This window comes from Mobula hypostoma, chromosome 23 (assembly GCF_963921235.1).
Source record: "Mobula hypostoma chromosome 23, sMobHyp1.1, whole genome shotgun sequence".
NCBI lineage: Eukaryota > Metazoa > Chordata > Chondrichthyes > Myliobatiformes > Myliobatidae > Mobula > Mobula hypostoma.
Genome location: NC_086119.1, coordinates 5,010,036 through 5,021,682, shown reverse-complemented (window position 1 = coordinate 5,021,682; position 11,647 = coordinate 5,010,036). Strand labels below are relative to the sequence as shown.

At 46.7% G+C, this 11,647-nt stretch overlaps 1 protein-coding gene across 1 annotated transcript in view; it reads right to left on the bottom strand.

Moving 5' to 3' along the window:
- Positions 1-957: 957 nt before the first annotated feature.
- Positions 958-11,647, bottom strand: part of LOC134337082 (pinopsin-like) — a 19,460-nt gene continuing 8,770 nt past the window's right edge. Inside the window, exons 4-5 of the mRNA XM_063031892.1 lie at positions 10,936-11,175; positions 958-1,845 (exon numbers count right to left, since the gene is read on the bottom strand). Of these exons, the coding sequence (XP_062887962.1) occupies positions 1,699-1,845; positions 10,936-11,175 (387 nt within the window). The 3' untranslated portion in view covers positions 958-1,698. The remainder of the gene's footprint in view (positions 1,846-10,935; positions 11,176-11,647) is intronic.

The following is an 11,647-nucleotide window of genomic DNA, read 5'->3' as shown; positions in this document are numbered from 1 at the left end:
ATAGAGTTGTAAAGAGAGCTTTTGGTACATTGGCCTTTATTAATCAAAGTATTGAGTATAAGAGCTGGAATGTTATGATGACATGGTATGGGGCTTTGGTGAGGCCGAATCTGGAGTATTATGTGCAGTTTTGGTCACCAAATTACAGGAAGGATATTAATAAGGTTGAAAGAGTGCAGAGAAGGTTTACAAGGATGTTGCCGGGACTTGAGAAACTCAGTTACAGAGAAAGGTTGAATAGGTTAGGACTTTATTCCCTGGAGCGTAGAAGAATGAGGGGAGATTTGATAGAGGTATATAAAATTATGATGGGTATAGATAGAGTGAATGCAAGCAGACTTTTTCCACTGAGGCTGGGGGAGAGAAAAACCAGAGGACATGGGTTAAGGGTGAGGAGGGAAAGTTTAAAGGGAACATTGGGGGGGGCTTCTTCACACAGAGAGTGGTTGGAGTATGGAATGAGCTGCCAGACGAGGTGGTAAATGCGGGTTCTTTTTTAACATTTAAGAATAAATTGGACAGATACATGGATGGGAGGTGTATGGAGGGATATGGTCCGTGTGCAGGTCAGTGGGACTAGGCAGAAAATGGTTCGGCACAGCCAAGAAGGACCAAAAGGCCTGTTTCTGTGCTGCAGTTTTTCTATGTTGTTCGGTGCCACGCATGGTACAGTATGTGGATCAGAGCCAGAGTGTTTCATGCAGGAGAAATAAGAAGGGACACAAGTAAAACGTGGACTCATTACTTGTACAGTTTATTGAATCAGTCACTCATACAAACACTGGATATCAGGTTTCCTCACTGAGCAATCTGTTCAGAAAGATCTCAGAGGACAGTCCTCAGAACAGATGTGGACTTGCCTGACATGGTAAACAAGTCTCGACACTGGCCAGATGTGCTGGTGGAATCCATAAAGAGTTCATGGAACATGTAGACAGAGACTGTGCTGCTCACTCATCATGTAGGTGCCTCTTTCTCTCTCGTAACCACCCCCTCCCTTTCTCAGAGTCACAGAAACAGGCCCTTCGGCCCACCAAGTCTGTACTGACCATCAACCACCCAAATGCATTAATCCCATTCTCTCTTCTCCCCACATTCCAATCATCTCCGATCCAATGCTCCCAGATTCCACACATTATGGACAATTTAGACTGAACATTTAACCATTGTTGGGGTGTAGGAGGAGGCTGGAGAGCCTGAGGGGAACCCACAGGGAGAACGTGCAAACTCCACACAGACGGTACTCTAGGTCAGGATTGAGCCCGGGACTCTGGTGCTGTTTGGTGGCTGCTCTAACTAACTGCATCACCGTGCCACTCGCCTGTCCAACCCCATATAACCCTGCCCCCCTTTCATTCCTCTTCCCCATACTCATTAAAATTCGGCCCACTCGCCAGACCCTCCCGCAGAGCTCCTGTGAGGTGTTTGTACTTTCTCCCCATGACTGTGTGGGTTTCCTCTGGGTGCTCTGATTTCCACCCACTTTCCAAAGATGTACAGGTTGGTAAGTTGTAGGCATGCCATATCGGCGACACTTGTGGACTGCCCCCAGCACATCCTCAGACTGTGTTGGTCATTGACGTAAATGATGCATTTCACTGTACGTTTCGATGTACACGTGACAAATAAAACTAATCTTTAATCGTTAAGGGGATTGCTGATGGGGAGGGATCCTGGCAGCAGCATCTCTTTTGTGTTTCAAGTTGGGGAGACTCTGTTGCCACCCACCTCGGAGAGGGTGACGGTCTCGGTGCGACTCCCTGCAGTGGAGCTGGAGGTCTTCTCTTCATCGCCCGCAAACGGGTTGCGGCCGCAGCACAGGGTGGTGAGCAGGCAGTCCCGGAACTGCAGGGGGGAGAGAAAGGAGAAACGGTCAGACCATTGGGAGGAGAGAGAGAAGGAAAGTTGGTGTGAGTCTGCGTATGTATATGTGAGAGAGAGAGAGAGAGTGTGAAAGGGAGGAAGTGAGTGTGTGTGTCTCTGTGAGAGAGTGCTGGTGAGAGAGAAAGTTGGTGCATGTGTAAGAGTGAGTAAGAGGGAGAGAGGAAGTATGTGTGAGAGAAAGGAAGTGTCTATGAGAGAGAGCGAGTGTGTGGGTGTGAGAGAGATAGAAAGGAGAGAGTGTGAGAAAGAGAGAGAGAGAGATGATTGGGAGGGGAGAGACAGGGGTGCAGAGTGGGGAGAAGTCATTTGTAGATATCGCAGTAAACTACAGAGACAAGAGTCTTAGAGAGATACAACCCGGCAAAAAGTTCTTCAGACACTGTCTATGATGGCCATCAACCTCCCATTATTAATCCCATTTTCAACAATTCCCTTTCCTCTACAATAAAAGAAAAAACGATAAAAGTAAGCAAAGAGCTTCAGAAATTATGTTTTACAAAAGACAGAAACCAGACCAGAGCAGACTACAGCCTCAGTTCAGCGCAGGGCTAAGTAAACCTTATGGGGAAGAACCAGACTTCGCCTCGCCTCCAATCCCAACACCCTGACATTTTCAATCTAGCCTCGCACTTAAATCATTTAAACGTAAGTCGTTCTTCGCTCTCAAACAATTTTGGAGCCTGAATCATGTCACCAGCATTCAGCCCGGCGTTTAAATCAAAGAGACATCAGGACTTTCCTTGCTCTCGGGGACATAGCAACTCTGCTTTGACCCTAGCTCTGCCTTTGCCTGCCTCAACCATGCCCTCCTTGGAACTCCACCTCTGCCATCACTCATCTCTGCTTTCCTCAACCAACTCTGAACAGAGGTGAGGAAGAATTTCTTTAGCCAGAGAGTGGTGAATCTGTGGAATTCGTTACCACAGACAGCTGTAGAGACCACGTCATTGGATGTACTTAAGGTGGAGGTTGATAGTTTCCTGATTAGTCAGGATTTCAAAGGTTACGGGGAGAAGGCAGGAGAATGGGGTTGAGAGGGATAATAAATCAGCCATGGTGGAATGGCAGAGCAGACTCAATGGGTCAAATAGCCTAATTCTGCTCCTATGCCTTAATTGTAATGAGTTCTTTGGGCCTGGTGCAGGGAGCCAGAGAGTGTTGGGCTCTGAGGTTTTTACAGCACCTGAGATAGTTCATTGCTGTTTAACAAGAATTGTTAAATTGTTTAGAAGTCCTTGTGCTTTCCTCGAATGACCTGCTCTTTGTAATGCGGTCTCCTGGTGCTTTCCGATTAAACTTGTTAAGTTTGTTAGGCTCGGGGATTCCACGTAACTCGCATTATTAGAGCAGTCGCCCGATTAGCACCAATCGCAGGGTCCCAGTTTTGAGAATGTAACATCTTGAGGTGTCACTCAGCCCAGCAACCGACGTTCTGTTGGAATTCCAATGAGTAAACTCCGGTTGCCGTCTCTGCAACAGAATCTCTTTCCTCCGCACTTGGGTTCCAATGTTGCCCGCACACAGCATGACGGTTATGGACTGAGATCACTGTAGATGGGTGTTTGATGGTTGGCATGGACTAGAGGGGCCGACAGGCCTGTTCCCCATATCGTATGACACGTAAACAACACAGCAAACTAAACAATGGCAGGGGTAGGTTCAGAACCCCCCTCCTCTGTGTGCATCTGGCCAGAGTGAAGAGCTGTTTCTGTCCTGAACTGAGTTCAGGTTTCACTCAGGAGAAATAAACATAAAACTGTCCCCAGTGTTCCTGGTGCAGTACATAGGAAGTGCTGCTCTGTCAGGGATGCATTTCTTCAGGCGGTGTGCTGCTCTAAGGCTACGTCAAGTAAACACAAACATCCTCGCAGTGTCTGGGTAGCCTCCAATCTGATGGCATGAACGTTGATTTCTCTAACTTCTGGTTTTTCATTTCTTCCCCCCCCCCCTTTGTTCATTCCCCATTCTGGTTCCCCTCTCACCCCTTCTCTTCTCACCTGCCCATCACCTCTGTATGGTGCTCCATCTCCTTCCCTTTCTCTCACAGTCCACTATACTCTCCTATCAGATTCCTTCTTCTTCAGTCCTTTACCTCTTCCACCTATCACCTCTCAGTTTCTTACTTCACCGTCCTTCCCCCACCCATCCACCTTCTTCCTCATTTGGTCTTACCTAGCTTGTACTCCTTACCCCCTCGCACCTTCTTATTCTGGTTTCTTCCCCATGTTAGGGCAAAATTTGGGGTTAGGACCTATTGTGAAATTTGACTTCAGCAACCAACCTTCAGATCTGAATATGGACTGTAAATTAAATTTAAAATGCAGCTTGAAACCAGGAAACAGGTACTTTACTGATATTGTCTGCATATGCATAAATGCAATCGACACCACATTGCATGTAGACAACAGTAGTTAGCACTTACTTTTGGTATGTTGATGGGAAGATCCAGGCATTGTTACTATAGAAATTGTCCTGTTACCTATGTAAAAATATGCTGTACTGTTGAGTTGGAATGTCTCTGTCTCTCTCTTGTGGCTCCAAAAGGCTGCGAACTTATTTGCCCCTGATCAAATAAGAAGACTGCTTTATATCTGTCACGTTACAACATTTGGGGGCTCGTCCGGGATGCCTTCGCGACCCAACATGTGGCCAGTAATCTCAGCATTTTTAAAATTAGCTCTCTCACTTGGGTCTGTTTGGGTCAGTGACTAAAGTATTGAGAGGTAACACGAACATGGCGGAGAGCTGAATTGGTAGATATAAAAGCAGTGCAGTGTGTGTGCATGCGTGTTTATGTAAGAGACTAAACTTTGTGTGTTTATTTGCTGAGATGAGGCTATCAGTTGCAAAAGGTGATTACTGACGGTTTGGGACAGTAGTGAAGTGCGCGAATACTCCGGGGAACTGTATAGCAACAGATGTGTTAGCGAACGTGTTTGTGTGTTTAACAATAAGTCTGTAACCTTGGTGTAACAGTTTCAAATGCAAAGGAATACAACAGGCATTATTAGTTCAGAAGCACGTACAGTAGGTGGCAGATTGCAGAGTATATTCTATGTGGTTTTAAGTATGTACAGTTTAACATTTACCCATCAGTTATATATACATAATGTGGGAATTAGGACAGAGGTTTTTGAGGATGAGGTTATACCCAGATATTCGTCAGGGTGGCACCTGTAGAGGTTAGGCAACGTCAGGTCAAGAACCCTTACAACCCAAGCCAGCCCTTGACCTTGATTATGACCATCCATAAGCCCTTTACCCTGGGGAGAAACAGAGCATTTTGTCAGAGCTGCCCTCACTTCAAGTCGCATGTGGGAATTCAGAATTCTGGCGCAAGCTTGAGGAAATAGTTGAAATTCACCAGATGCACCCCAAAGATATACATGTGTTGGTAAAAGTAAAGTGCCCGAGGAATATATGGGACAGTATGGCCCAGGGAGTGCAGAATGGCACGTGAGCAACTACTGGGAATGCCAGCAATGAAGAGAAATATCACTTCCTTAAAGTAGAAATGAGGTAGTGACTAGGGGAGGTGAGAGTAACTAGAGAACGATAATGTCAGTGATTTAAAGAGCTGATGAGACAGCCATGGATTATGCAGAACATAAATATTGAGTGTATGAGGAGTATTCAGGGTTGGATAATCCAGGGAGGGATGACCCAGTTTTCCTGAAAATGCTGAAGGAAGGCCTGAGAGCCCACCAGGAAGTTTTAGATTTGGGGATAGTGGGGGGATAAACCTGCTCCACAATAGTATCATGAGCCAGTGAAATAGTCTGGGGAGGAGCGGGGAGAAGTTATAAAGTAGCTGCTGTGATATCACAGAGGACTTGTTTTGTGTGCCAGCAACCAGAGCAGCTAGCAAGAAACTGCCGGAATAGGTGTGGAAGGGAGAAGGAGACAATTTGTTACAATGGTGGCTTCTCAGGCCATGGTTGGAGAACCACTCACCAAAGCAGACAGAATCCACAGCAGTGTCCGCTCTTTCTGATTTGATTGCTGACCAGATAGATCATAGAGCTGGTGAGGTCAGACAAATGACTGACGGCAGCCTGCATTGTCAGTGGTGGTCATCCACGGATGTACACAAAACGGTTATTAAGTGAAATGTTAGTGGACACAGGATCGTCAGTATTGATACTACCCAAGCCCACGACTGGAGAGGCGATTTACATTACCGGTCCAGTAGGGCGGAGAGAAGTCAGCCCCAGGTACTTTAGATTGAGGGGGTGCAGCTTCCTGTAGATTCCTGGGTCTGTCCAGATAACGAGGGTACTATCCTAGGAATAGACATTCTAAGGGAGGTGGGGGGCCATTATAGATTCCGGAAAGGGAGAAATAATATGGACAAGTCAGGGGCAGCGAACATGTACAACCAAGTGTTCACAACCTAGCCAGCACAGCTGCAGCTGCTCTGATCATCAGAGACTGGAGACAGGATGGTGTCTACAGGTGGGCTAGACACAAGCAAGGTTGTGGTCGAATGAAGATAAACTCAGTTAAGATAGAGGGGACCTGCGTAAACCCTATAAGCAGTGCCCTATAAAAGCTGATGCCCTGACAGTAGTTCAGACTGCAGTGAAGGACCCAGAATATCAGGACTGTGTCAATTTAGATTATGAAGACACGTAGTCCCCTTTTATTGTCATTTAGTAATGCATGCATTAAGAAATGATACATTATTTCCTCCAGTGCGATATCACAAAACACAGGACAAACCAGGACTGAAAAAACTGACAAAACCACATAATTATAACATATAGTTACAACAGTGCAACAATACGATAACTTGATGAAGAAGTCCATGAGCACAGTAAAGTTCAAAGTCTCTCAAATGTCCCACATCTCACACAGACGGGAGAAGGAAGAAAAACTCTCCCTGCCATGCCGACCACAATCCGACTCTGAGTCATCAGAAAACTTCGAGCTCTGATCAGCTCTCCGACACCGAGTACTGAGTGCCATCTCTGCCGAAAGATTCGACTTCCTTCTCGGTCGCCAAAAGCAGGCAAGGCCGGGGATTTTGAGGCCTACCCTCTGAAAGATTCCCGACCACACAGTAACAACAGCAGTGAATGGGCGTTTCAGAAATTTCTCTAGTTGTTCCTCTGTGATTTCACGTCCATTCTCCATCAAATCAGAATTGTCCACGGCCTTTATTTAACAGATACAACATCATTTTTCATCGGAGAGCTGCGCACGCGCGGTGCGCTGCCATCTTTTCGCCTACTGTATATGGTTAGCAAGGAAGCCCAATGGATCATGTCAATAACAACAGACTATATCGTCATTAATTGCATCTCACTGTAGTGAGCCCTGTTACAATCCTGAATGGCCTGTCTTCAGAACATAACATTTTCTCAGTCCAGGATATCGCTAACGGATCTTAGCACCTGAGTCCCAAGACCGAGTTGCCTTCACCGTTGGTGGGCAGCAGAATACACGGACCAGACTCCCCAGGGATACTGCAATAGCCCAGCCATTTTTTCATAAAGACGCGGTGCAAACTCTGGAAAAGCTCAATCTAACACCCTACCGGCCAAACAGCTTGCAATATGTAGATACTCTACCAATTTCTTCGGAAGATGAAGCAGGTCATTTTGGGGCGATAGCCAATGTTTTAGAGATACTGTGAAACAATCAGTCCACACAAAGCCCAGACAGTAAAGCCAACCGTACAGCACCTAGGCTACATGATTTCCCAAGGGAAGAAGGACATGTCAGATTACAGACATCCTGCAATCAACTCTACACCCCAGTCAGTAAACGTAAGGAGGCTAATGGGCCTAATCAATTACTGCTATAATTTCACAGCAGAGTTCTCTGCACTAGTGGCTCCGATACAGGACTTAATGAAAGGAAGGAAGACCCCTTTGAAGGAAGTAAGATGGGGCGGGGGTGCCAGATGAGGAAAAGGCAGGGTTTGCTCCCAGATCGATAGGAGCACAGGTGGTGCTCTGGGCGAATGGCTCCTGTACAGTCCCGATGAGGCAGCCAGTGGAAACTCTGGATACTGGTTAAACTGTACAACTCACCTTCTTGTTGCCCCCACACACAGAGCGAGGGGTCAAGTGTTCCTGGTAACGGTGTCATTGCAGAGAATCAGAGAGATGAATCCCAGCCAGCTGCATCACACTTGACCACACCTGATGAAAGCAGACCCCCCAGCAAAAGCAGAAGACACAGAGAGAGCACGACAACAAGCCAAAGTATAATGGGAACGGGTACCCTGTAATGAAGGCTGGTTGCTGAAGGCAGATGATTAGTTGTACGGTGTAAAATAGGTAAGACACTGGGGAAAATAGATGGGGATGGACCCAAGTTACAGCAGAGACAGCAGATTCCACAACTTCAATGGCATGGCAGGCTGAGAAAGAGAAGAAATTGCAAATGGCACCTGAAGGCAGACACTCCCAACCGAAATGGGGAATGAATATAAACGAGCTGGGCCCTTTCAGCGGGGCCAGCTATCAGCTGGATGTTTCGGTGCCACCGGGGAGAGGTCTTTACAGTCATTCAAATAGAGACCACCCCAGTCCTTCCTGTACATCGATAAGAGGGCCTGTAAGCCTGATACATTTACCTTGCCGGTGACCCTGGAAAGAGACTAACCACTGATAGCCACTGCAGAGTTTTAGCTATCAGAGATGAAAGGAGTGAAGATAAAGAATGTGATTAAACTGCAGTCAGCCAGCAGGGAAGGAGGCAACAGGCATATGAATGACAAAGCTGTATTTTGAGGAGTGTTGGTCAAATTTCTGGAACAATCTCTCTGCTTAGTGTCTTGTAAGTAGCCATTACGGATCATAGCATAAATGTAGATGCACATAGAGTAATTGGGGGAGAGGTTCCAAAGCAGAGCATTTTTGTTGCCCTATTTGAGTAGATCGGTTGGCCTTTCCTGGAACAATTTATTTTGTCCGTGAGGGCCAAGAGAAGGGACTGTTAGGATATATTTTGGGGTTAGTGCATATACCCAACATTGACTTCAGCAGCCAACCATCAGATCTGAATATAGACTGTACATTAAATTTTAAATGCAGCTTAGAACCAGGGAACAGGCACTTAACTAATGTATGTCTGCGTATGCATGAACGCAATCAACATCCATTGTATGAATACAACAATAATTAACACTTACTTTAGGTGAGTTAGTGGGAAGATCCAGGCAATTGAAACTACATGTAACTCAAAAGAAAGATTATGAAGGCATTGTAACTATAGAAATTGTCCTGTTAACTATGTTTTTTAACACATAAAAATGAGGAGTAACGTTGGGTCAGAGAGTCTTTGTCTCTGTCTGTCTGTCTGTCTGTCTCTCTCTCTCTCGTGACTCCAAAAGGCTGTTAGTTTATTTGTTTGTGAGAGTGTATATCAAATAAAAAGACTACTTTATATCTACCACTGTGTCTGTCCTGAGACTTGGTTCACCCCCTCCTTTCCAGTCCTGATGAAGGTTCTCACCTCATAACGTTGGCTGTTTACTCCCCTCCATAAATACTGCCTGACTTGCAGAGTTCCTCCAACATTTTGTGCATGTTGCTCTCACAGTATTGCCTGAAGTTCTCCCTGGTGGTGTGGGTGAATGGTTATCCCTCCTCATGGGATCCTACCCTGTCAGCTGCTGTATTCTAAAGGTTGATTTATACTTGTGTGTCAACTCGACACCATAGGTACACATGCACGACATGCCCGAATTGCAGAGCGACGCAGACACACCAACGCACAAGTATAAATGCTCACAACGCGCGTAGGCCACTTGCGTAGGTTACGGCGTCGAGTTGACGCACAAGTATAAATCAGCCTTTAATCCCATTACACTTCAAAAGTGCCTCGTTGTCTACAAAGCTCTTGGCCATCCTCGGGTACAGAAAGGAAACAGTTCTACAATCTGAAGTGCTCTTAAATCAGCCAAGCAGAGGTGCCATCCTCCAGCTGGCCACCAGGTGGCAGTGGCAGGCAGACCCAGAGGAACTCTGATCATCTGCGATCCAACCGTTCGGAAATCCCGACGATTCAGTACCTGGTTCTCTTAGGAATATTTACCGGATCTGGTTCTGTGCTCCATTTGACTTGTCCCTTCTGTTTCTCGAGCTTCTTTTTAAAAACTCAGCACATTAACTAAATATAATATAACATCTTCAAATAAAAAGTGAATTAAAGGTGTTAGAATATTAACAAAATCTGCTAGTCCGACACCAGTGATGTCCCAGACCTGGTGGATTAACAGAGTTCTACAGAGTCAGCACGGTAACGTAGTGGTTAGTTAACACTTTACAGTACCAGCTGTAAGATCAGGTTTCGATTTCCACCGCTGTCAGTAAGGGGTTTGTACGTTCTCTTTGTGACTGCGTGGGTTTCCTCTGGGTGCTCCGGTTTCCTCCCACATTGCAAAGATGTACCAGTTAGTAGGTTAATTGGTCATTGTAAATTGTCCAGTGATTAGTCTAGGGGTAAATCAGAGGATTTTTGGGCAGGTGTGGCTCGAATTGCCGGAAGGGCCTGTTCCACTCTGTATCTCAATAAATAAATAAATTAAATTAAATTAAGTTCACTAGGTTTGTGGCAGGAACAAAGGATGTTGGGAATGGTGAGGGTGGAGTGATGTGGGAAGGTGTGGGACAGGTGGCAGAGAAGGAATGCCAGGGTGGGGGTGGTGCAGGTGCAGACACACCCAGTCCCGAGACTCCAGGCAAGGTCATTTGATTCTAAACAATTGGTTTATTGATCACTACAGAATGTCTCTCCAGTGCTTCCCGCTCCCTCCCCTCTCCCTTCCCCTCTTCCCAACCGCAATTCTCCTCTCCCTGCCCTCTTCCCACTCTCAGTCCACAATAGAGACCCCTATCAGAATCAGGTTTATCATCACTCACATATGTCATGAAATTTGCTTTTTTGGATGTCAACAGTACAGTGTGATACATAAAATTACTGTAGTACTGTGCAAAAGTCTTAGGCACCCCAGCTATACATATATGTGCCTAAGACTTTTGCCCAGTATTGTATGTCTAGTTGCTTCTTCAGTGAAGGTGGGAGAATTGGTTGTACCTGCTTGTTCATGAAGACGTAGATGATGGGGTTGTAGATGGTGGCGGTCTTTGAGAAATACGAAGGCATGGAGGCCAGAGTGGGCTGGATCACGATGTCCTTGTTAACAGCAACCACCATGGCAAAGCATGTGTAAGGGAGCCAGCAGATCAGGAAGGCCATCACCATGGCAATCACCATGCGGGTCACCTCTCGCTCGGCACGCTGTGTCGTCTGGCTCTCCTTCTGCTGCTGAGCGATCTGCGGAGGAGAGGCAGAACTCACTCACACTCTGTGGAACCTCATCACAACACCAGCAACACTGTCCTGTCAAACTCTCCCCAGACAAGAGATAGACACAGAGTGAATCTCCCTCCACACCGTCCCATCACACACTCCCGGGGTCAGACACAGAGTGAAACTCCCTCCACACCATCCCATCACACACTCCCGGGGTCAGACACAGAGTGAATCTCCCTCCACACCGTCCCATCACACACTCCCGGGGTCAGACACAGAGTGAAGCTCCCTCCTCACCGTCCCATCACACACTCCCGGGGTCAGACACAGAGTGAAGCTCCCTCCTCACCGTCCCATCACACACTCCCGGGGTCAGACACAGAGTGAAGCTCCCTCCACACCGTCCCATCACACACTCCCGGGGTCAGACACGGAGTGAAACTCCCTCCTCACGGTCATATAACACACTCCCGGGGTCAGACACAGAGTGAAG